The sequence below is a fragment of the Coffea arabica genome, chromosome 9e (assembly GCF_036785885.1).
Source record: "Coffea arabica cultivar ET-39 chromosome 9e, Coffea Arabica ET-39 HiFi, whole genome shotgun sequence".
NCBI classification, from domain to species: domain Eukaryota; kingdom Viridiplantae; phylum Streptophyta; class Magnoliopsida; order Gentianales; family Rubiaceae; genus Coffea; species Coffea arabica.
In genome coordinates, this window is record NC_092327.1 from 20,311,417 (window position 1) to 20,338,215 (window position 26,799).

The 26,799-nt window shown below is 36.5% G+C and overlaps 1 protein-coding gene across 5 annotated transcripts; it reads left to right on the forward strand.

Annotated features, from left to right (window-relative positions):
- The first annotated feature begins 255 nt into the window (after window positions 1–255).
- Window positions 256–21,664, forward strand: LOC113709510 (protein SHORT ROOT IN SALT MEDIUM 1). Of its 5 annotated transcripts, XM_072066101.1 has the most exons (23): window positions 289–516; window positions 728–838; window positions 1,431–1,634; window positions 4,713–4,796; window positions 5,118–5,408; window positions 6,174–6,274; window positions 6,512–7,246; window positions 7,341–7,386; window positions 8,112–8,204; window positions 8,283–8,338; window positions 8,688–8,805; window positions 9,726–9,937; window positions 10,020–10,083; window positions 11,515–11,688; window positions 16,017–16,047; window positions 16,130–17,286; window positions 17,412–17,486; window positions 17,632–17,706; window positions 17,823–18,131; window positions 20,549–20,746; window positions 20,854–20,895; window positions 20,976–21,038; window positions 21,129–21,664. In XM_072066101.1, exons 2-23 carry the CDS (start codon window positions 746–748, stop codon window positions 21,225–21,227), a joined length of 4,320 nt encoding a protein of 1,439 aa, XP_071922202.1. In that variant the 5' UTR covers window positions 289–516; window positions 728–745; the 3' UTR covers window positions 21,228–21,664. The 5 variants fall into 5 exon arrangements, with proteins under 5 accessions (XP_027088085.1, XP_071922205.1, XP_071922202.1 ...); XM_027232284.2 differs by lacking the exon at window positions 4,713–4,796 and having other exon boundaries at window positions 256–516; XM_072066102.1 differs by lacking the exon at window positions 289–516 and having other exon boundaries at window positions 1,384–1,634.
- Window positions 21,665–26,799: the final 5,135 nt, after the last annotated feature.

The window sequence follows — 26,799 nt, forward strand, 5'->3', positions numbered from 1 at the left end:
ATGATTTTATTCTTTTCCACTGATTAGGTCAAACTTGGAAGATGAACAGAATTTTTCTTAATATTTTTGGTATGTAACACAAATTTAGGACAAAGTTAAATCGTAAGAACAATGCATAAGTTACATTAGAACAAATTGGATGAATATTTAATGGCTTACTTGATATTTTTTAAACATATGGGGACCATAATATAATTTTGGTGGAAGCCTACAGATTATGGTGGTATTTTCGTTGCCTGCTCATTTGAACATTGAAATCTTCATCAGGAAAAAAAAAAGGTAATTTTTGTGAAACCGGGGGACTGTTGTAGTCATTTTACCCTACTCGCCCAGTTGAAATCCTCTGTGGTTTCTTATCAGAAAAATAGAAAAAGAAAAAGTCAATCTTTTTGCGTCATGTGCAAACCATTTCTAACCCCTTTAAGCCCTATTATCATAATAAGTTAATAACCCTCATAAAGGGGCACCATCGATAAAGTCTACCAGTTGCCTCTCTGAACCTCCTCGCGGACAATCGTAAGCTTTTCCCCTCTCTCTATGTAGATTTATACGTATATATAACGTATGTAGGCAAGCGACTTGCGTGACGCTAGGTTTCTGATTTTGCCATTTTTTTAAAAATTTTCAATTTCAATTTTGGAATTTCGTTGATAAGAGATTTTTAAGCGTTACTTTATTTGAATTTTGTGCAAGTTTTGATTGTGATAATTGTAATCATTGATTGCAGTATATTGTGAGGTGAAAAATGTATTCATCTCGTGGGAATAATTCATATGGTCAACAGCAGCCGCAGCAGCAGCAGCAACCCTACCCTTCTCAATCCGCCTATACCCAAAATGTGTGTTTTTCTTCTCTTCTATAATTGTTTGGTTGTGTCTTTCCATTTTTATTTAGGGTAAAATGTTTTAAAGTGCCTTGCTTGGTGAGCAGTTTAATAAAGAGTGCGTAATTCTTGTATGTTTTATTAGTGGCCTTCATTGTATATGGTGGAAATAGATTCTGTTTTAGAATCTGTTATGTTTATGTACATGAATTAGTAAGTTCTTGCACATGAACTTGTCCATTTTGACAATTCGTGCCCTTCATAATGATTTGCAGCTGTATCAGCTTTATTTATTGATGGCAGTCCACTTGACTCTTTCACTCATGTGAAAGGATAAAATGGCATTACTATTCGTTTTGATTACAAACTTCATTCAAAGGTGTGGTTGTAAATTCCCTGGAGCATAGGGGTATTTGGTCTAGCTCAGGCCAGAATGTCAAAGGGAGTGCCATTAACAAATAAATGAGTGGACTAACATTTCCTCGAAAGCAAGGACTTTATTATAATTTCATTTTCCCTTGATTTCACCTGTCGTGCTTCAAAGATTGCACTTTATGCAGGATTTGATGGGATGTTTGTGTATGAATTTCATTTCTTTGTGATTTAGTTGGGGCCTGGTTACCATGGGCCTCCTGGTGGAAGGCCTGAAGGAATGTTGCAGCCATCTGTGGTTTCACGGCATTCATCTATGTTAGGAGGTCCACAGGAAGGAGATATGGGTGGATATAGAGGACATTCTCATCTCTCTGCTGGGCCACAAAATTATGGTGCAAGGCAGTATAGTTCTGTATATAGTTCGGCAGATCAACAGGTTAAACTTTTGTAGTTTTTACTATTTCTTTTACTTTAGTAGGCTTTCCATGATTTTAAGAAAGCAATAGTTGTTTTTCTTAGAAGGTGTTTGGGTTGACGAAGATTGAACTGTTGCTGTACTTGTTTCCAGTATTTTGTGAGGAAAAAAAGGAAACATGTTTTGTTATGCTTTTTACATAGACTTTGTGAGTGAACTTTGACATTAAAGTGTTATAGCATTATAGTGGAATAAGAAGTTGTAGAAGGTGCGAATAGTGATTTAATTGATATAATGGGTATTCATAATGCATTTGATTTGTGCCCATATTTGGAACTGGAATTATAGACCCTGATATGAAGATGAGTTTATTGTGTTCCCTAATCGACTTGGTCTACAGTTCAAATGGATATTGGTTTATAGATCATAGTTGTTCATCCGCTTCATAGTGTGATGTTTGAATTAAATTACTTACGGCAACTGAATTCTGGCATCAAAGAAGAAGAAACAGTTTTTCAGTAAAAGATGTGGGATGATGGAATACCAAAGTACGTTTAAAGATATAAACAAAAAGTTGAACGCCTAATATGCAAGTCTGAAATGCTCATGAATCCATTCCATTTCACTGACCCACAGGACTTAGTAGCCAGTCACAGGAATAGTTTAAGGGATAATTTCAGAAACCTCTCTTGAGGTTTACGACAATGACAGCTAGCTCTGACCATGTTTCAAAAATTATACTCACCTCCCCTGAATAGTAGCTTTGTGTTTCATTTGGCTGATGTGACCAGAAAAAACCATATTCATATCTGAAATTGCCTATGAGGATGGAACCGGAATTGTAGACCCTGATATGGAGATGAGTTTATTGTGTTCCCTAATCTATTTGGTTTGTAGTTCAAATGGATATTGGTTTATGGACCATAGTTGTTCATCCGCTTCATAGTTTGACCTTTGAATTAAATTACTTACAGCAACTGAATTCTGGCACCAAAAGGAAGAAACAGTTTGCCAGTAAAAGATGTGGGGCGATGGAATACCAAAGTACATTTAAAGATATAAACAAAAAGTTGAATACCTAATATGCAAGTCTGAAATGCTCATGAATCCATTCCATTTCACTGACCCACAGGACTTAGTAGCCAGTCACAGGAATAGTTTAAGGGATAATTTCAGAAACCTCTCTTGAGGTTTACGACAATGACAGCTAGCTCTGACCATGTTTCAAAAATTATACTCACCTCCCCTGAATAGTAGCTTTGTGTTTCATTTGGCTGATTTGACCAGAAAAAACCATATTCATATCTGAAATTGCCCTTAAGGATTTTTTTTTAGTGTTTTAAACAAAACTATTCAATGAATATATATTTTTTCTCCTCATCTCAAACGTTCTGCCTTGTCTAAGCCTTAATCGCATTCTCCATATTCCTTTGGCACGTTTACTATCGTATATTTATGTTTGTAATTATTTATTAAACTTTGGTGGGGGAAAACAGTAGGATGAATGAAAAGAATGAAAGATGGGTGGATTAAGAAGCATGATTGATATTGGAATTTGTGAGATATGGAGGTTAGGAATATGGGGAAGGATTGGAGACAGGCAAAAAAGATGAGTTGAAGTTGTGGGGAAGAAGTAACATTGATGGTAATAGGGCTATTTAATGGCAGGGAGATACTTGTTGGTAAGTTATTTAAGTTTGGATAGACATTTGACATTTCTGCTGCTTTTTTTTTTTTTAAATGGGTTTCCTTTTTAAAGAAAACTGTGGCCACATTTTTTGCACACGATGATTCTAATTCTTTTGGGAAGGTCATTAGTCATTTTGAGCCATGAAGGGAGGTCACTGTAATATTTGAATTTAGACGGATGCTGAGTGAAATTATCATAAATCTTGAGGGAGGTTTCTGAAATTAGCCCATGATTTTCTGAAACTTCAGGTGTTATAAGTGCGCCAAACAGTCTACTTACAGATAAATCTATTGCCTATTTGGGCCCTGGCTATGTGTTCTAATTAAACATAATTTTTAGCAATTTTGATAAATATCCAGGACATCAATAGTGTCTTAACACTGAACAATAGCTAAAAGAGTTTTAAGTTTCACTCCTTGTGTAGCTAGGTGCTGAAAGGAGGATAAGGAACTGTCCCCAAATATGGATAGCTAGCTTCAGTTGAATCTTGACTAGGTTACTCCTGCTTTAATAGCTTTTGCACCTTAGTGTTGCTTCTATCTGTTGCTAACTGCTGGCCTCTCAAGGGTGCCTAAATATAATCCAATGTTATAGCAAAGATTCCATAATGATCATGTAAGAAAATCTTTCTGAAGTACAAGTTACTTGTAGTGACAGTGGCCTGTTTGATTCAATTTAGATTTCATCTTAAGGCTTTATGCTTGCATAGGATCAGACTTGTATTATTGATGAAGTTTGGATAGCATTGGAAAGCTGGAAAAATTGAAGCTTTGCTAGGAGATGTATTCGAAGACAATAAATTTGCAAGCTAAAAAACTTCGATTTTTACTGATTATCTTCACTGATGTGTTGGGAAGGCACAATTTTCTTTCATCTTTGGCTTAGGCATTCTTTTATTTTGAATAAGGGAAAGAAATATAAAAGGGTATTGCTTGCTTGTATTTTTGACTACTAAACTATGTAAGGTTTCAAATCAGCCACCGAACTTTCAAAACAGATACAATGTTGGACTCAAGATAATTTTAGTTGTTGGGTAAATGCTTTATGGGTAAGCTGAGGGAGACATATGTTGGTTTTCAAAAATGTTGTAAATAAGAATAAATAGAGTTGGCCTTTTTTTGTTCATTTTCCAGCTAAAGAAACTCTCCTAACAACCCCATCCGGCATCTAAATTTCATCTAACTTACTGCAGCACCTTCTGTTTTCTCTAATAAATTAGCAACTTCACCTGTCCAGACCCCATATCCTGTGTGCATGTATTTGACATTATTCCCAATAACTTTATTGCTGCTTTCTTCTGCATATTCCCCAAACTATCCTGCATCTACCTTGGCAAAAACTGATCCTCCACCTTCAATCTACTAAAGGCCCGATACACCTTACTAATCTGGTTGTTGGTCTCCCTACAGGACTGTGCCTCTTCTCCTTCCCAACAAGGAAACGGGTTGAGTGGGCGATCTATAGTTTTAATTGGCTTTTCTGTCTTAGCTGTGGTAAGCAAGAATGCTGGATTTCAAAGGGGGTGGATTGTGTGGGTTCTGAAAATAAAGTATAGCACTATGAGGAATTGGTGGGAGGGAGGAGAATTGCAAAAAGGAAAATGAAAAAAGATATGAAAAAAGAAATAAAGTATGGCACTATGAGGAATATCTGTATTCTCAACTACTTAATAATGACAACTTTATTGTTACCAGTGTTCTGAGCTCTGTTCATTCTGTGGTTAGATGCCAAAATTTCTGTATTTGGCAACTTGTGCTTTCTTGAAAAACAAAACTACCTGTAGTTCATTATGGTTCTTGATATTTATTTTGCAGGCCCCCAAGATCAGTGCTAAAGGATCCCTTCCATCTCTATTGGAAGGTCGTAGGGGTTTTAACTCATCTATGGCAGACTCACCTAAATTCACTTCTGGTGACTATGTGTCTTCATCTGGCCATGCATTTGGCCATAAAGTTGATCAGTTGTATTCAGATAGAGTTTCTGATTACACACCTGGGGATAGGCACCAATATGGTGATCGGCATAGCATTTATATAGGAAGGGAATTGCCGAGTGAACCTGCTTCTAGATATGCTGAATCAGTTGCCTTTGTTCATAAGCATCAGGTAGCCAGTAATGCTTTTAGTTACCTTATGTTTTTCTTATTACCTTTTTATGTATTGAGATAGTAAATGGATTTTGTTGCATGGTACATTTTGTGGCAATTGTCCTTTATAGGTCGTTTATTTTTTTGAAGTAGCATGTTGCTACCCTACTGATTGAGTACAGTTTTTCTACTGACAGTTGATCTTTTGCACAGTTATCTGATAAACACGGCACAGTGTACTAACATGAATGCATATGTAACTTGAGTTGCACCTCTAGGTGCTTTATAAACATAACATACCTTCTGTTAAAGTGTATTACTGAATTTTCCTCACAGCATATTTTGTGGCAATAAATGTAACTTGCCTTCTGACACGGACTTGAAAGCTTTCCTCTTTTACACCAAAAGAAAGTGTCTCCTAGGGAATGCTATAATTATCTCCTAGGGACTTGAAAGTGTCTCCTAAGCCTTCCTCTTTTACACCAAAAGTGTGATGAATCATCTCGAAATAGTCAGTTGTGTTTAATTAAGGAATGCTTTTCACTTTTGGTTCAAAATTTCAAATTTTCGCACTTCTTGAGCTATCATCTTGAGCATTGGTCCATATGAACTTTGAAATCTTTGTAATCCTTGGATAAATGCTACCCTTCAATGCTAAACACATCAACTCTTTCATGGAGATTGTTTGACATTCATGTGTGGACTGAGGAATTGCATTATGCATAGTATCTCTTTTGTTTATATAGATTAGTACATGCTGTACATTAACTTTGGTTCTGTACAGCCTGAGATATATGAACGCACGGAACAACAATCAATGCTAAGGCAAGAATCAGTGCTGAAAACCCAGTCACTAACATCTACTTCCCTTGGTGGAAATTCTAGGTATGTTATCTTTGGTGTCAAGTATAACTGGTTCGGCAATGATATATAGTTGCTGTTGATGGGAGTAGTGGATATTTGTTGGCGTCTGAAATGCCATTCTGATTTTTCTTTGTTAATGTATATGCAATGAGAAAAGTTATCTTTAATCGCATAATACGTCTGCACAATGCATCCACGTGCTGCTTCCTTAGATGACACAATATCCGACTGCACTGAGTAGAAACAAATTTCTGGCAGACAAGCTGATTTCCTTGCTGCAAGGGGCAACACTCTTCATCGTTCAGCTGAGGATCATTATCCAATTCAAGATCCTATTGCTTATGGTGGGAGAATGGATCCTGATCCTCACAGTTTATCAATGTTAAGTGGTTCATCCTACGGAAAAAATCATTCTTCATCAATCTTAGGAGCAGGACCTCACAGAAATGTGGATGATCTCAAGTTTGTTCAGGGTTCTTTAGATCCTGGCTATGGAGTAAGCCTGCCTCCTGGAAGGGATTATGGAACAGGGAAGCGGCTTCAAGGCATGTCCATAGATTCGGATTATCCAAATACTATGTTGTTGCGTGGTGCTCATCCAATGATTAATGATCATAAAGATGATAGGGTTGCATATCAAAGGGAGCTTGAACGAAGGGGCAAAGAACATCATAGGGATTATTCACGTGAGCGAGAGAAAGATAGAGAAAGGGAAAAAGAATGGGAACAAGAATGGCAACGAGAGCGAGAGCAAGAGCGTGATCGAGAACGGGAACGAGAAAGGAAACGGGAGCGGGATAGGGAGCGTGAAAGGCAGCTTTTTATTGAGCGTAGGGAGAAGGAAAGAGAACGAGAACAACATCGCAAACATGAAATAACAGTTAAACGTGAGCGAACTCCTGCGAGACTCTCAAAGGAGCGTCGAGGTACATCCTTGACAAAAGATGGTAGACCTTCACGACAAGAATCTCCACGTCATGAAGCTCTGCATAGGTGGATCTTGTTTTTTGTCTTCTACTATAGTTATGTGTCTTTAGCTGCTAGTGTATCTTGCAGCCAACTAACTTGGTGTTCTATCATGCTGAAGGCGTCATTCACCTCCTAAAGAGAAAAGGAGAGATTACGTTTGCAAGGTAAAATGGCTACACGAGCTTGGCAGAAGAATGATTGTCAGGACTTCTTTCTTTAAGAGGGATCTCCTTCCTGTTATCCAGGGCTAAGAATCTTGAAGGCACAGCTTTCTCAAATTCACTACCTTAACTCAATTAGGAAACTGGTTGTTCACCGTTACCTTCCTTCTGCTCTGCTTGTTCACTTTGGCAAACTTCTTGTATTTTTGTGCTGTGCTTGTTCTGGCTACATTACTTTCTCCTTTTCTATTGTGGATATCCTGCCTGCTTCCTGTTTGCCCAGGCTTTCTGCAGCACATCCCCTTTTTCAAATTTCTCATGTTCTGGTACTGTGCTTGTTCAGGCTCCTTACACTTTTTCCTTTTATATTGTGGACATCCTTTCTCAGTCTCTGCCTTGCAAGGCTTTTTTTCGCACATAGTTCAGTATTTCTCATAGATATTTTATTCATCATTTATATGATTTGCTCTTAGGGAAGCTATAGGATGAACTATAAGCTTTGCTTGCTTTTTTCCCTGGGGCATTTCTTGGGGAGTTAGACAAGGTGGCTGCCATGAATTTAAGATTAGTTATTTGTCATTGGATAATTCCTCTTTAAAATTGAAGTGACGTCATCTGTAGAAGAATTATTAATTTCTCTCTAATTTTATTTTTGATGTTAATTATTAGATATGTGAATTTTGTGTTTATTGATGCTGTAACTTGATACATTTATATTGTCTTTGTAGGTTTATTCTTCTAGGTTGGTAGAAGTAGAGAGGGATTATTTGTCACTGGCTAAACGATACCCCCGGCTTTTTGTATCACCAGAATGTTCAAAGGTCTTCCCATCTCATCTTGGAGGACTAATAGATAACTTCAGCATTATATGTTATAATTCATGCTTTTATTGGCTGTAGGTGGTTGTTAATTGGCCAAAGGTGAATGTGAAGCTTTCTTTGTACACTCCTGTCAGGTACCCTGCTTAATTACACATTTCTTTCTCTCTCAAAATTAACAACATTTTTCTACTGTATCATATCTTGATATATTGGTTGGGAACTGGATGTCTTTGTTTATTTTCTTGTTTCTCAATTTAGGGAGGAGTATGGTTTTCTTGAAAATAATGAAATCACTGCATCTGACTGTGACTACTAAGTTTTCAATCAAGTTTAGCTGGCCAACTAGTGTTGTTTTTGTCTTTTGGCTTAAAACTTTTGTTTCTGGAACTCTATGCCATGCCAAGTTTAGCTAGCTAATTGAATAGTTTTTTTTCATTAAACTACTAATTTGTTGGTTAACTTGTATCACTGTTACTTGAACAGCTTTGAGCATGACTTTGTTGAAGATGATGCTGCGGTTGAACGCAAGGTATTGCTTTCTGGACTGCCTACTTGTGATCTGTCAAAATCAGAGCACGGAAGTACGGTGTGGAATTCCAAGGTCAGTTTTTATGTTGTTGCTTGCTTTCTTTAACTTAATGGTGCATCAGGCAACCTCAAGTTCAAACGTCACTTTAGGTCTTGATTGGCTCAAATTGCTTCGAGCTTGAGCCCAATCAATTTTTAATGGTAGACACTCTAAGATGAGATTAGTTTTGAGTTAATTAGTTTAGTGTAGTACTGAAGACCAACTTGGTAGTCTCATTTATCGAAGCTATCTAATTTATCCCATAAAAGGAAATTTCTGTTGAAAAGATTTTAGCTGACGTAGATTTCAAAGACAGCAATAAACTATGAAATCAATTTTTCATAACGAGAATTAATAAAAACTAACCAGAAGAATGAGAATTAATAAAAACTAACCAGAAGAATACATGCAGACTATTACTAACATGGAATTACAGTTAGCTTTGTCCCTTTATTTATTATTTATTTTTTTCTCCCCATGTTGTAATGTGAATTTCATTCCCTTCCTTTCAAGGTTTGTAAGAATGATTTTGAAAGTACAAAGTTTACCTGTTTTCAACAGCCGTGTCTTGGGATGGCTTGTGCCACTTTACATGAAACTTGGATTGAGGTGACACATTTTAATTAGTGGAGAGCAGATATTTTTTTGTTGTATAAGTATGTCATAAAAAATGATGGACATGATTGCTTAGCGAGCACTTGATAATATTATTTTTGGCATCAAATTCAGCTGTAATTGCTGTTTGAGCTGTTTTAACTCGAGCTTAATTAAAGTTAATCCTGGTGAGCATTTGACAAGTCGAGGTCCAGGTGGCTTTGCACGATCTACTCAATACTCTCCATTATGTTTAAGATTTTTGAGGATTTAATGGAATCTGATATGATCTTTTCCTTGAAATAACTTCTAATATGTACATTATACGCATCACGTGTAGTTTCTTTTCTCTGTTTTAGATGATTTTGATGAGCGGTCTAAGCCAAAATGCTTTAGAAGAGCTCTCATCTGGAAGAAGCTATGAAGATCGCATACCACATTTCTGCAATATGCTCAGATTTGCTGTTCTTAGAAGGGATAACTCTTTGATGGCAATTGGAGGCCGCTGGGATTCTACTGATGGCGGAGATCCATCTGTTGATGACTCTTCTTTGGTTCGAACAGTTCTTAGGTATGCTTTTTCAATATAAATTTCTTTGGTTATAAGATTCTGTTACATATCTTGTTTACACTAATGCAAAACTGGCTCCTAGATATGCAAAGGATGTGGCTCATCTTGACTTGAAAAATTGCAAGAGCTGGAATCGTTTTCTTGAGGTACACGTCTTTTCCTTTCCTCACCTGATTTTTTTTTCTCTAAAGTATATTGATTTATTTGAGGAGGTTTCTGATGTGCCCATAAGTTCCTTTTAGGGTTAAAACTTGCAGGGAAACCATAGGCATTTTAGATTTTGCTCATCTGGCTTGTTGATGTTGTCTTCATTGTGGTTCCCTTTATATTTGGTGTGTTTATACTTTATTCTCTGGGCCCCAAGGAAGTTATTTAGTAAGCTGTTTTTCCCTTTTGTCAGTAAAGCTTTTGGTTTCCTGCAAAGGTTACCATTGTCAGTTCCAAAATCCTCTAAAGTTTTATTCTACCATTGTGGTTTGGATTTTGTATTATTGAAAGAACTGCTGAAGTTCATGATTCACTTTGTAATCAGTAATACTAATCGGAAAGTTTCTGTGTTTCAAAAATTATTGATTCAATCTTTAAGGGGCCATTTGGTAATGTTTATGTTTTATTTTTTTCTGTTTTTATTTGTAAAATTTAACAAACAAACAAAAAACAGTGTTTGCTGAAATTTTTCGTGTTATTACCAAAAAACAGATGTTTATGAAAATGAGCCTCTGTTCTTGAAATGCCAAAAATGTTGTTGTTACCTGTTTAGAAGATGCCCGAAATAGACAACAAATAAATCAAGGTTGTAAATTGTTTTATTTCATCTTCATTCAATCACCATCCATTATCCCTCCCTACCTTTTCTTGTTCCTCCCCACACCGTTCTTCCTAGTTTGGCCTGGCCTGAACCCATTTTGGCACCGTTAATCCAATCATTTGGGCTTATTTAGTTGGTGCTCGACCAGCCCAAGCCCAACACAAAGGAAAAATCTCTCACTGGTGCAAACTCGAGCCGTCCAAATATTACACGTGGCTCATGTTGGCCCATTTTTCAAAATGGGTTTCTAGCCAAGATTGGGTTAACTTTAATTTTTTTTTTGAAAAACCATGCACATTTAGGTTTTTAAATGGTTTACAAACCAAATATATTTATGGTTTTTTTTCTTTATAGACAAAACAAGTGTTCTGTTTCTTCCATAGCAAAGAACAGGAACAGCAAAATACGAACTTCTACCAAATGGCCCCTTGAATGTTTTCTGCTGATAATTTTCACATCTTATCTTGGCGTTGATATTAACATTAACTTTTTTTTAAATCCATGTCACTTGTTTGCTATTTTTGCTTCATGTGCATTTGTTTGGGGTTTTGTATAGTGATATATTTGAGCACTTGACATGGTTTTTGACCTTAAGACATTGTAATGGAATCAATTTCTTTCAGCTTACTTGAGCACCTTGCTTTCTTTGTTGCATTTTTCCATGATAAAGACTATTGGTATTTTCATGTCTTGTTCAGACATCATTTTCTGTTTCTACCTTTCTCTGCTCTGCAGCTTATATAGGAGCTGAATTTCCATGACTTTGCAGATACACTATGACAGGGTAGGAAAGGATGGGATTTTCAGTCATAAAGAGGTCACTGTACTGTATGTTCCTGATCTATCTGAATGTCTCCCTTCATTGGATGCTTGGCGAGACCAGTGGCTGGCTCACAAAAAGACTTTCTTTGAGAGAGAGCAGCTGCAAACCCTCAGAAAACAGGTCTGGTTTTCTTGCTCTTGCTTGAAGTAATTTTTTACAGTTTTATTGTTCAATATCTGGAGATAATTTTGTAAAGTTTCTGATTTTTTATGCTTTTGTTCTTTTGGCTGATCTTACTGTCTTATAGTATGAAGTTGGTTGTTTGGCTGGTTTATGTTTTTCCTGTTAGGCTTAGTTGGACTTGAGAGACAGTTACTAGAGCATGACAACAATGAGGCTTATTTGGTTCATGGGATGAGATGGGATTGAATTAGTAATTGTATTTTGTCCCTTATTTAGTTGGTTGTTTTCACATGGGATGACTGATTGGGGAATATCTATCCTGTAAAGATTTAATGTTGTGTTGGGGTTAATATAATTCACTTTGGGGTTGAGGTAAAGGAATATGTGTCCTGGGAGGACTCGTGACTGGGATAGTAAATAATATTGGCATATTCACTCATGAAGTGAACAACCTTAACTTCTCGTTCATCTGTTATATGTCCAGTCCCCTCTATTGTCAGCTCATGCAGGAGCATCTGAAATCCTTGATATTTTTCGATAATCAATTGCTTAGGATTTTCTTTAATATTCGGAAGTTCTATTTAGGGGTTAGATTTAGCTCTAGTGTTGCAGTATTTTTGAATGATTTTTATTTTAATGGCGGGGGTATGCATAGGCAACTAGTTCATTTAGGGTATTCTGCAGCAGTAGCTTCCTTCATTTAATGACTTAGATTTCAATTTTATTTCTCTTGTGATTTCGGAATCCTAGATGTTATTATTCTTGATGAATTTGTACTCTCCTCGTTAATGCTTAGTGAACATTTTTCTGCACCATCAAAGCTGTCGATTCTCCACTTCTATTGTCTTCTCTTCCCCTTTCCCATAGACGCAGTTGTATAATTCTTCTTCAGATGTTCTAATCCATGCAGATTTTTTGTATAGTTTATCTTTATATAGTCTCTGTCAATTTAATTAGGAAGTAGTTTCTTCTTGTTGGTCCCCCCCCCTCTTCTTTTTGCAGAATTATTATCGTTAATTTTCCCCAGCCCTTGAATCTCTCATTCTCTTTCCACCAAATAGTTGAATCGTCCTAGTTGCAGCGGCAGCCATGAGGTGTGGAGGCGTGTGATGGTGGAGGAAATGGTGGTGGTTCTTTGTTAGATATGTTTGAAGTGATATTTTTAAGTCTACTATCCACACATCTGAAGGAATATATTGGTATCTAAAACTTGCCATTTGGGGTTCCAATACGTAGATGGGGGTTCAGTCCGAGTTTTTTGCTTTTATGTCTAGATTTGTGTATTTGTGGTTGTTATCCATGGAAATCGACTGTGGATTTTGAGTTCTTCAAATTTGGCTTCAATTTGTCTAAAATGTGGTGGAGCCATTGCTGGGAGGTAAATTGTGGACCACTCTTGGTCATCATCTGTTAATTTTTTACGTGGAAAGGATATGGGTGCAAAAGTCTGAGCCAGTTCATGGGCAACTAATTACCCAACGTGCCAGAGGTGGAAAAGGGCAAAGGATGGCGGCACTAGTTTTGTTAGCAAGAAGGAAGAGGAATGACATATTTATAGGAAACCCCCTCCCCCCCTTCCTGGCGCAAAACAAAAAAGGAAAGGAAAATGAAAAGAATAATATTTAAATTGCAAGCTATTGCTGGAAAATATGGGACCAAATTCTAACAACTAGATTGCAACAAGAAGATGCTAAGAAATTCTTTGTATATTGAATACCAAATATAACATTAACCTTAAATGGATATGAAAGTATAATGGCAAACTAGTAGCTTATTGGTACTAGTTGATAATGCATGGTTACCAGTGGTGATCAAAGTCGACAGTACTGTGAAAATAAAAGAGAAAAATGTGCTATTACAGAAGTCCCCATCTGACAGTGTTGGATTATTTTTGTTGAAATCAACAACTTTACGTAGATAGGCACAAGTTAAGTTGCTTGCCTCACCTGCTGCTTAAGGGCACCAAATTTGCAAGATTGCCTGCTTTCTGAATCCTACTTTTCCCTTGGAAAATCTCCTGGGTTATTCGTTTTGACTATGGATGCCATTGATAACAATCACTCTAGGTTTCAAAAGGTTCTAAATGCTCAAGCCCTTTGGAAAACTATGTCCCATGCAAAGAAAATGACATGCATGTTCTAGAAAACTCTATCCTTGTGCCATGGAAGGTTGTATTGTTGCTGAACTCATAACTGATTTTGAAATTTGAGGAACTTTATACACATGCTTGCCTTGACTTTGTTTGGATTCTACTGAGGTATTATTTTGACCCAGTTTTGTTAGCCCTAAAGCTTGAAGTGTAAGTAATCAGGCAAACATAGTTTATAAGCTGAGGTCTTTTAAGTTACCTTCCTTTTAAATATACTGGAATTCTTTTTCTGTTTTCACGCTCCTTCATTCAAGTCACCTGCAGTTTGAACCCCAATCTGGTTTTCCCTTCATTTATTTTTCCTCCTGCTATATGTACAAATTACAGCTTGAGGGCTATAAGTGGCACAGCCTCTGTGCAAAAAGTTTGTTCCAGTTAAGTCGCGTCATATTCATGTATGGTGAATCATCTATTTCCCTTTTGATTTCTCTTGACACTTTCCTCTTTATATCTATAGTTTTTTTTTCTTCTAATCTACATTTCGTGCTTGTGCAAACTTTTTTTTAGAGTATTCATCTCTTTAATCTTCATTGCAGCAAGGTTGTTTATCTCAGCCTTCTATAGAAAAAGATGGATGTCAAAGGAGTGGCAAAATTTGTCACTGTAAAATATGGCTAGACAAAAACAGATAGAGAAGTTATAAGCAGTGGTTAAATATGTTAATTTTCACGAATCTTAGTTTTTTGGGAACCTTTTTCCTTTCAGGTAGTTTTGTAGGAAACAATGCGTCAAAGTGCCTATATCTTGTCATTTTAGGTACCCTTTTTCTTGTTCTGGCAAGAAGAAGTGGGCTGTTAAATCCCTAATAAGTCCTGATGCACCATTTAATGGTTAAGTGCTCGAAGGAATAATCTACCATGCAATCACCTGAAATTGGTTTGCATCTTACAAGTGAGATGTTAGCATAGCAAAGGGTGTGTTGGAAGAAAATGTGAGATGCTAAAAAGGAATGATCATTGATGCATGAATGAATTCTTGCACATGAAAATTGAAAGGGACAATATTAGTTGTTTTATGGTATTTTCTCAGTCAAACACGTAGAGTATGGCTTCGGGATTTCTTCTATGGGCTTCAATGCTTCTGTATTTCTGATTGTTATCCTCTCTTTCTGAGGGCAGGCAAAACACCTCCTCCACAGAAAATATAAGCATGTAAATCATGGGGGATATTGTGCATCCCTTATATTAGTAAGAAGCGCACTTGGTGCTGGTTAATGGCTATAATAACTTGGAACGCTCATATATGTTTTCTGCACTTTAACAGTGTGGTTTAGTATCCTGAAAGAATCATTTCTTGAAAGATTGTGTTGAATAATATCAAAGTGGCTTGGTCATGGCATTTTGCCTTTTTTTTTTTGTATTGTGTTATTTTGGCCTGAATGAGGATATCTCTATTACATATATGGACAATGACAAAAGCCTTTATCACTCATCAAATGGTCTGAATAAATTGTTTGTAAATTTCAATGAACTCGAGGTTTATCATATTACAAAGACCTCCTCCCTACATGTTCTAAAATTATGTTGACTTTCCATAGATGTCACGCCATGTCATGCCACTACAGATAACCCTTCCTACCAACGATATGCCTAATAGAAGATTAATGATATCAACTATACTTTTTTTTAAAAAAATTTTTGAAAAAAGATACTCAAATTGACTTCCTAAAAGATTATAAAGATAGGAGGCAAATGAAATTAAAAATATGGGTGCCTTGATAGACTACTTTCTTTTGCAGAAAAAGCTCACTCTTCTCAGGTGGGGGTGTGTAAGTTGAAAAAGTTTCTGGGAGGACTGTAAATACAGATTGAGGATTTAGAGAAGGTCAATTGAAAAGATAAGTGAATAACTAGTTAATAACTAGTTAATCATCTTATAATGATAAGAGTCATTTAAATGAGGGGGAGTAGGTGGTTGTAAAGGAAAAGAAAGAACGAAAAGGAGGGTCTAAATTTACAGTAAAATAGCATTAGTTGAGGGTTATATAGTGTGGATTGACTAGCTGACTTAAGAAGACATAGGACACTATTTGTAGCTCTCACTGCCAAATTGTTTGCTTTCTGTTGCTTGCTTATTTTGGAACTCTAGTCTTTTTCCTTTTTACTTTTGCTTGCATTAGAATTGAGCGTGAAGATAATTGCTTTGAACTGATTAAATAAAATCTTATTTGGATTAGAAATCTGGAGAAAACAAGACCGGCACTCAAGGTACAACATCTTAAGCTTCCTTTTCCAAAATTTGTTAACTTGTTAGTAATAGTATTTATGCTTTTGGACTTTCTGCTTTCAGGGTCTCATTCAGATAAGGTAGAGGATGTGAAAGATGCCAAAGGACAAGGCCTGCCACATGAAAACAAAGAAACTTCATTGTCTGGAGAGGTAACACATGTTCATAATGACGAGCTACATGGAAGCAATGATAAAGGGAATGTGGCAGAGAAAGACTGCCAAATGACTGACCAAAATGTTAGGAATAAAGAAGGGCTTGAAAGTGTCCAAGGTGGCAGTGATCTTATGAAAGAGGATAAACAAGAAAGTATGCAGACAGTTGATACCATAGTGCCTGGAAAGAAGAAAATTGTAAGGAAGGTTGTTAAACAGAAAGTTGCAAAAAAGGATAATCTGGAAACAGCAGGTAAACAGGCTGATTTACTGGGTGGAAAAGATAGTGGGGAGAAACCTGCAGATCCAGAAGTTCCCGGTCAACAGGATAGCTCATCTGCTAATGTTTCAGAGATTAAAACGTTTAAGAGAAAGAAAATCATTAAAAAGGTTGTGGTTGGTAAAGCTGCAGAGAGAGTAGATGGTCAATTGATGCCTGAAGGGATTCAGGGAAAATCTTTGAACGAACTTGAGTGTGCTGAAGACAAGGCAAGCTTTAAACCAGATGGAGGCAATACCATGGTGGCCCAATGTGCTGGTGCAAAGACAGCTGTGAAGAAGAAAATAATTAGAAGGGTGCCTAAAAAAAAGGCAAGTGCTAAGGATGGCAACAATGATGCCACTGATGCTGGCACTAAGAAAGGGAATGTGAAGGATGAAAAGTTGATTCAGGATAATAATGAGGACCAAATTAAGGAGGCTCAAACTTCAGGAATTAACAGCAAACAGTCAACTGATATGAACATAGGAAACTATATTAGCTCTACAATAGAAACAGAAGCTGTGAATGCTGAGAAGCAAGAAAAAAAGATAGAGATGAGGGCTGACCAAGTAGATGTTTCTGAGTCCAAAACAGGGATAGACAGGCAAAAGATTCCTGAGGGTGATGATCATGCAAAAGCAAAAGAAAGGGAACACTTGAAAGATGAGAAAGAGAGGAGAGGTCGAGATGAAAAGGATGACTCAAACAAACTCAAGAAAGAGTTGAAGGAAAAGAGAAGCAGCGATGAGGCCCCTCGCCATCCTGGGTTGATTATTCAAACAAAAGGGAGCAAGGATTTAAAGGTAGGTCCAAATTAAAATATGGTTATATTTATATCTATATTTGTGTGTAACTACACATATTTACCTCTTTCTTTGAATCTGTCTTAGCACACAGTTTGACTTAATTATAAAATCCTCAACTGCAGTTGCAGTCCTTGTCACTCTCTCTGGATTCACTTTTGGATTATAACGAAAAGGCTACTGAAGAATCAACATTTGAGGTATTTTGTGGGTCTTCTCTAGTTATTGGGTTCTGAATTATATTTTGTTTTTCACTTCTTAGAAGGGCTTCATTAAGCATGTATTGCTTTCTCTGAATTGAGATACTTCTGCTTGCCCTTCCTGATCACTACATGCTTATTTCAGCTTTCATTATTTGCTGAATCACTGTATGAGATGCTTCAATATGAAATGGGTTCTCGGCTGTTGACTTTTCTTCAGGTATGGTTGAAGGCATTCTGATCCTTTATTGACAATTGCTTATTGCTGGTGTTATTGTCTTTTTGTCTTTTTTTTTTTTTAAGTTCTCACAACCACTTTGTCCACTTCTATTCCAGAAACTGCGGGTTAGATTTGTGAGTAAGAGGAACCAAAGGAAGAGACAGAGGGAAGAAGACTGTACAAAGAAAGGTGAGGAGAAACCAACAGGCAGGCGACAAAAAAGAGATGGCACTATTGAAGATGTTAAATTCAATAAAACTGAAACTGATGAGGTAGTAAGTCCAGAGGGAAAAGGATCAATTGTCAATGAGACTACTACGCCTTTTGTGACAGAAGATGTGAAGAAAAATGAAACCAATGAAGAGGAAGACCCTGAGGAAGTGGAGGAACTTTCAGATGTCCCACAGCATGACTTGGCTAATGAGGCAAGGCTTCTTTATTTTTCTGATTTCTCCAAATGACTGGTTCAATTTGTTCTCTTTCTAATCTAATCTTTTGGTATCTGTATTAATGCTATATGAGTTTTAAGTGGGTATCGGACAAGTCCCCAGTTTTAAGAGGTCTGTGCAGCTTAAAAATTGGTGAATTTTTTAAGGAACCTGGGAATGATTGTGGTGAGTACTATAAATGTTGTTGGAATTGTAATGATGAGGGATATCTGGTTTCTGTCTGTTGTAGACAACATAAATCACCATAGTATATCTGAATGAAAAAAGAAATTTATCAAACAATAACTATTTGGCCCATGTTCATGAATTTTGACAATGAGAACTAGAAGGGATGTAAGAATGGGTAGATATTTGGTAGAGGTTTTTACAGGATAACAGTATAGTATGTGCGCATGCATCTTTCTTTGGAATTAACTATAATTGACACGGTGTTACTGATGCAGCTGTCTTCTTGGATCAAAACTGATTGGAGAAGAGAGCTTATTTTTTCAGGATACAACTAAATGAAGTGAGTTTGGGAGAATAGGCTAAATGGAATCTAGGAATTTCATTTAGTAAAAGCAAGAAATGACCTACTAGAAATTGTTTAAACACCAATGTGAAATCTGAAATGGTACTTCTGCCAACAAGCTCCTCTCTTAATGGGTTGCATCACCTTTTGTAGAGGTGATGTACATTGGATATCAGCACTAGTTTGATTTTAAATCAGTGTTACATCAGCTTAGTCAGTTAAATAATAAAGCTTCATTCATAAGCTTCTGACTAGAGTAGTCTTTACTGTTACACCTAACTAAGAAAGGCTGGAAGTAGTAAATTGAAGTAACTTAGTTATGGGTCTGGGCCCAAAACAGAATGAATTTTTGGGCTGCCCAACCGAAGTTGGGCTAATAGGGCTCCTAAGTTGTCTCTAACTTGTTTCTTGTGCAAAATTATAGGATTTATTCTCCATCTGAAACTTACAGTTGGGAAGCACCTCTGTTAGATGGTTATTTTAGTGTATCCTGTTTTATATACTTTCTAGCTTTCAGCGAACTTATTGTGATTTGTTGAATATGAAATTATTATTGAGTTAGAGAAGATTGCAGGCGTCAGTTCAATAGTCGTTTTTCTTTATAATGAGTTGGGCTTTGGATATCATATATTTCAGTGTAAATGATGGACAAAATGGTGGCTTTGGACTGAGTTGAGATTATGCTGAAGAGAGAGAATGCACTGGATCACTGTTTTCTTTTATTTACATATTATTGTCTTGATGAGCATTAGATTATTGTCCTGGTATGCTGTTTCTGGAAATTTTGCTAGGAGATTTGTGTGAATGCAAATGGGCCCTGGGATAAAGGTGTTGACATGATGGTGCCATTAACTGTAGGTAGGAACTTTGCAAAGCCATTTTTCACTGTGTTCTCCAGTTCGGAATCATCAATAACCTCGTCCTCTAAATTCCAGGCAAAAGAAATGAATATTGATGCTATTGATCCAACAACCAAGACATAACAGCTTTATTATCTGTATTAAGCAGATAAAATTCAATGAGCCACCATTTCATTAGTGAAAGTGGATTTGAAACATGTATCTGCGTTTTCATGTATGGAAAAGTCAATTGCAGCCTGCTATCATTCTAGTCTGTGTTAGGCTCTCTGTATAGGCATGGATTGTTCAAATCTTGGGGGGCTGTTCTTCACTGTGTTCTTTCCTGTTGAATCATCAATGACCACGTTCTGTTCTCCCAAAACTTTTTGGCGAATAAAATAACTACTGACCCAGCAAGCAATATTGTGACAGTTGAAAACTTGGTTTCAGCACAGAAAAGTTGATGAGCCAACAATTTTTGGTGAAACTGGATATTGGACATGCATTTGCTATTTTATTTTGGAAAAACTCGTGCAACGTGCAGCCACTTTAGCCTCTCTGAGTAATGGTCTCTCTAGGAGTTTTGGAGCTTTCTTAAGTATGCTTTCTTCAGAGAGTAACTTTTGGTCCTTCAGATAAAACAGTTAAGCATGCTTGGGTTTTATTGTACTTTTCAACATGATCTTTGTTGAAGAGAAAATATGAATACGTGAAATACAGAGAAAACATTTCATTGGATTTATATCTTGGAGGAGAAAATTGTATAAGCGTGGTCTTAAATTAGGAAAGATCCTAGTCCCGGATTTAAGCTAGCTAGCTCCTAAGAGAAAATGGTTTCATTAGGGCTTGGCATATCTTTTGTGAATTTATCGATGTTTATAGCTTGTAACCTTTGTAATTAATTTTTCTAATCTTTCCGGAGGATATCAAATGATCTAGGAAAAGGTGTCTCTTAAGGATGATATGATTCTTCTGAAGAGCATGGAGATACTTTTGTTGATTTAGCTTTCACATAGCTGCAACCATATATGCTTCATTTGCAGAAAAATTCTCAAGTTGGCAAGATGGATGTTGATGTGAAAAGTAGAAAGGATGCTGTTGGTCCAAAAGATCAGAAGGATACTGCTAATGTTGTTGCCCAACAGACAAAGCCTGATTTAGTTCAAGGCAGTGAGGAGAAAATTGGAAAGACAGATATAAACAATCAAGGAAGAAATAAAGTTGACAAGGACCTGTTGCAGGCATGTCACTAAACTCTGTCTGCATTTCTGTTGTTGGTGGTTGGGTTTATTGCAATTTTCTCTTGCTATGTTTCTTGTATTTTGTCAACCTTTTTGTTTTGAAGCAGGCTTTCAGATTTTTCGACCGGAATCGTGTTGGGTATATAAGGGTAAGTGGCTGTCAATTGTTTTGTACATTTATGCGTTGACCATGGAACTTGTATTTTATGCTGTATCTTTCTTGTTTCAGGTTGAAGATATGAGATTTATCATCCATAACTTGGGGAAGTTCCTCTCGCACAGAGATGTAAAGGTTGGTTTTTGTTTCTTTTGCAATTGTATTTAGAAGTCTGTTTATATGCTACATTTTGTTTACGTTTACCAAATTTACTTTACGGACCAGGAACTTGTGCAAAGTGCCCTTCTAGAGAGCAACACTGGGAGGGATGATCGGATTCTCTATGATAAGCTGGTCAATATATCAGATATGCTGAATCAATGATTGAAATTTGCTGAATTTTTCCAAGTCATTTCACAAATTTACCTTTTCTATCATCAAAAAACTTATTTCCTTTTTAAACTTCTGAAATGTTTGTTTTTGTTTAAGCACCTTTGGGATTTTCTTGCAAGGTTGACTGTGCTTCCCTGTATTTCTGCTTTTTCTTTCATTTGATGTGCTCCTATAGGGGCTGCTGGAGAAAAGATTTCTCTATGGTCCCATCTCTTTTCCTGGCTCATGAGCAAAAGCAGATTTGCCGTCTAGAGCATTTAATGCAAATGTCCATTATACAGTAATTCCTCAATTCTGAAGCACACATTTTTCAGACCCAAGTCAAATTTTTGTTTTTCATTCTGTATGTATCATGTAGAATGTGGCTGGTCTCAATCACTCGTGTAGGCTGATGAAATATAAGAATGAACGGTTATCATGTTCCTCTATCCTTGTCCTCACAGTTGTATTGCAAACAAATCCTTTTAGGGGAATGCACATTTATTCAAGGGTTAATCGCACTTTATCCCCTTTTAAGTATAGGCCATTTCTCACTTTACCCCCCAACGTTTGTTTTTCCTCAACTTATCCCCTCCGTCAGTCCAGCTAAGCAATTGCACCATTAAAAACTTGGGTTAATCACATTTTATCCCCCTAAAGAATACCCAATTTCTCAGTTTACCCCCTAACCTTTAATTTTGCTCACTTAACCCCCTTTAGGACAAAATTGCCCTTGCATTATTTTGACTTTTCATTTACCTTGTTTTCCTTTCTTTTATTTTTTTTCTCTTTCTTCTTTATTTAATTCTTCCTCTTTCCTACAAAAATCTTCACCTTAATGATTGAAATTAAAAAAGAGGAATTGCAGAGATCTATTTTCTCCTTAAATGATTAAAAAAATATTCAAATTACTTTCCTAAAATACAATTTTTTTAGCCTTTCAATTCTTTTAATTTTGGGTTTTCCTCTTTCCTTTCTAGTTTCTCATTTTATTCCCAAGAAAATATCTTAAGATGAAATTGTGATTTGATTAATAATCATCAATTGAAATTTGTGACACGTGACATCACACAAAAAATCAAAATTAGTTTTTGATGCTTTTTAAACATTCACCCAGAAATATGCAATTACAAACTCAAAACAAAAATTTTCGTTGAAATGGAATTTCTATTGGGAAGGATGAAAGAGAGAAGAAAGAGAAAAAAAAATAAAAGAAAGGAAAACAATTTCATCTTATGATATTTTCTTGAGAATAAAATGAGAAACTAGAAAGGAAAGAGGAAAACCTAAAATTAAAAGAATTGAAAGACTAAAAAAATTGTATTTTAGGAAAGTGATTTGAATACTTTTTTAATAATTTAAGGAGAAGATAGATATCTGCAATTCCTCTTTTTTAATTTCAATCATTAAGGTGAAGATTTTTGTGGGAAAGAAAAAGAATTAAATAAAGAAGAAAGAAATAAAAGGAAGGAAAACAAGGTAAATGAAAAGTCAAAATAATGCAAGGGCAATTTTGTCCTAAAGGGGGTTAAGTGAGCAAAATTAAAGGTTAGGGGGTAAATTGAGAAATGGGGTATTCTTTAAGGGGATAAAATGTGATTAACCCTAAAAACTTTAAGATTATGAAATTACCACACGAAAAGGGCCGTTAGTTTTAGCTGACAAAAATGCCGCTCAGTGGTGTCTGATGTTTTCTTGAGTAATGGTGGTGAGTATGTGCGTCGCCTCTTTCTCCTGCTGCTCCTGCTGTTGCTTCTTGTTGTATGACTGGCTCGAACAACTAGTGATAAATTTTGGTTGCGCCTTTTCCACGTTTCAGCATCAGATGCTTGGGACTTTTTTTTTAAATTTTTATGTTTTGGCCCCATGACACGAGTTGACAAACTAAAATTTAGTAAGAAGACCCCCAAAAGTTTAAACTAAAAAAGAAAAAGAAAAAGAAAATATATGTATAGAGAACTAAAGCAAAAGAAGAACGTCAAAGATGGTTTTATTGTGGCAGTAATTAATTATTTATTTTTTACCTGTTTATCACATACTAATTTGGTCGCTGGAAAAGGGATGTCTTTCTTGACAGGTAAGAGGGTTGGGGCCGCAGTACTGCAGTTGAGAAGGTCATGGGAAAGCAGAGTCTTCTTGCATTTCTTGTCTGCGACGTTTCCTTTGTTTGTGGTCGCTGAACGAATGAATGGCTCTTCCTTTTTGTTCCTAATGCCATCGGAATTGCAGAGGCTTTTTCAGACGAAAGGTGTATTTCTGGCTGGCAACGGCATCCTTCTTGCATTTCTTGATTGCGGGGGAGTTTTGTTGGTGATTTGGTAAATGCTCTTGTAGACTCGGAGCAACTTGAGAGAGCCTTGGAGAATGTTGCGCAGACTGAGTGCTATTGACAACTGGGGGCTTGTTCTTGTGATAATAATAATAATATTCCGAGAGCCTCGAAGAGCAAGATGGTGTTAATTGCTTGACTTGGCTAGAATCATCGCCAACTGGTACTCTTGTTAAGGCCAACTTCTTGTTATTAGTATTAGATGGTTTGTTGGGTTTGAGGAGAACAACGTGTTCGTCATCATCCCTTGTCTGCACCTCCCTGCTTATGATTGTGTTGGTGATGTCGAGCCCTACTTTTCTGCTTACCTTATCCTTCACTTGCTTCACAATCTGCCTGGCACAATGACCGCTCCTTCAGCAATTTTCATCTTCTCGTCTGGACTCCGATATTCTCCGGGCCAATTTCCTTGCTGTGTAAGCTGAGAATTCAAAAATTAGAAATTTCTAAAATCGAGAAAAAATTGCAAAATCGAACCTTAAGGGCTGCCCAAGCTCTCATAATCTCCTTTCACAATTTTCAAATTCAATTCTGCCGTATGCTAACAACTTCATTGATTACCCGTTTTTTCCATTCAAGATGCTGGTGAATTTTCAAGTTTTTTAATGGAGGTTTTGCTAAGGATTCAGCCAAACGAAAGATTGGGGTGACCGACAATGGCAAAAGGGAACAAAAGGTGACCCAAAATTGACAAAAGGGAAACTTTTGTCTGTTCCCTAATATATTTTTTTTTTGTCCCATGCCAGATGGAGAGAAATTTCCCTCCATTATTCCAGGGAAATTTTGGAAACTTATATTTCATAAACCAGCATATATGGGTATTTTAGGTTGTTCATTATTTTCATAATGATATTACTGTCTTTTCAATATTCTGTTTATCCCCATTAGAGTTGACCGTTAGTTTTTGGGATAGACTAGGAAAAATAAATGTTGGGGGGTAAAGTGAGAAACGGCATATACTTAAAGGGGATAAAGTGCGATTAACCCTTTATTCAATGAGTTGATGCTAAACTGCTAATGTGGTGCCGTAGACATATATTCATCAACTCAACTTTATATGGATACACGGATATTGGACACGTAAATTTGGGGATCCAAATCCAAATTTGATTGTAATTCGACAATTGAACGGAGAGGATCAGAATTAAAATCAAATTATTGCTCTATTAACTAATCTACATTAAATATGAAAATTGTTGATTGAGTCTTTAATTTTTCTTCGATAAGTTCTTTTCCATAAATTGATGCTGGGGGGACGAACAAATACGAGGCTAATGGAATGGCCAATGTTAATGGTGATCTTATTGCATTTTCGCCTAGTTTAGCAGCATATTTTTCTCCTGTAAAATTGTAACATTTAATCAAAATCATCCAAAGTTATTCTTTTAAATTTTTACTTGTTTGGACTTTGGACTATTGAAATTTAAATTCAAAATGTAAAAGCAAAACAAAACTATTCAAAAAATGATTTCTCAAAATGAGAATTTAGTATCTAGTGAAATAACCTAACTAAATATATAAATAATGTTCTCTCCTGCCATATGCAAAAGTCATATTAGATTGATAAACTCAATAACAAAATTAATGGGATCATAACAAAATGGAAACTTCTTGCTAAACTTGTGACAACCCCACCTCACCCTAACAAAATGGAAACTTCTTGCTAAACTTGTGACAGCCCCACCTCACCCTAAGGCGAACCAAAGGGTTCGGCGGACCGCCTGTCCAGCTCTCGTCAGGACTCACTCACTCATAATTCAAGGAGAAAAAAAAAACAATAACAACGCACATACTTAGAAAATAAATAACACACCCATTTCAACTTAATATATATGCTTTGATGCTCAAATCCAGATACAAACCTTTTACATACCAAAATACTTCAAAGTGTTTACAATACGAGTACAATCAACCCTAGTCGGGTACTAGTGTGAGTACAATTTCAAAAGTCAAAATAACTAGACTACGCTAGCCTGTACGTCTCACGCCTCGCTCGTACCCCCTGTAAGGAAAACAAATGACGTGGAATGAGCTAAAAGCCCAGTGAGGTTCCAAATAGTAAGTTAACCCTTGTTTAAAAGTGCAAGTATCATGTAACAAAGTAATGAGCATGAAAAGTTCATAAAAGTGAGCAATAATACTTCAAGTAGCAAATCTCAAAGTGAGCGAGTGTAAAAGTTTTCAAAAGAAACAATAATCCAATAAACAATAATCACTCCAAAGTATAAGGATACGGATGGCTCTCAGGAGCCAAATTTCCATTGCATCACCAGAGTTTGATCAAGTAATAGTTGACACTCCGTCAACCTTCAAGTAAGTAACCAATCCAATAGAGCACCACTTACACTACTCTCTGTCCATCATTCAAACCCCCTGCTGGGCCCAAAATCCTCAATAAACACGAGTGGTAATACTCGAGTATACCGATTAGTCGAGGAGATATCACTCCACTCGACATTACTAACTACCCATGGTTCGTTATCTAATCGACCAAACCCTTGCCGGCTCGACTCGATTAACTAGCCAGTGGGGTTTGGGGTCCCCAAAAGTCGATGAGGTAACACTCCAATCGACTGAATTAAAATAAAAGTATGGAGACGGGAATGAGAGGCACCTCCCACTCGGATAGAGTGTGGTACATACTGCGGCTCCACACTTACAAATCAAGTACAAATATATCAAGTTAATTGCAACAATAAACAAGTAGATATCATATTAGGGCAAGTGCGATAAAGTATACCCTTGCCCGATCAACAAATCTCGTATCATGTATTTTCATGGATCAAGTATCAAAACAAGTGTCAAGTTCAACCAGATATTTGGAAGCACTCACCAAAAGTCTAGTGCCTCTCAAAAACACGTTCAGGTCCAACTCCTTGGTTGGAGTCCAAATCCGCGATAAAATATCATTTACGAATGTAAAATTTTCTAGAGTTCGAAACATAGGAGTTTCGTTTCAAGAAAATCAAGTAAATGCAACTCGTTTGAATAGTATTCAAGATACTTATCAAATTCTAAGAAATTCATGCTCGCTCTTAAGACTTTGAAACTTGGAAACAATTATACTTTGAAATACCATTTGGGTCGATGAAATGGAGAAAAGTATATCTATTAGTCATAAATTTCATTTTTCCAAGGGTACAAGGTCGGCCAAGTTCTAACTTATATACCTCGATAAAAGAAGGTGCAATATCCTAGATGGTTCAAGTGGTATTCGCTCTCAAACCTTACTCAAGTCGCAAGCATATCTACCTA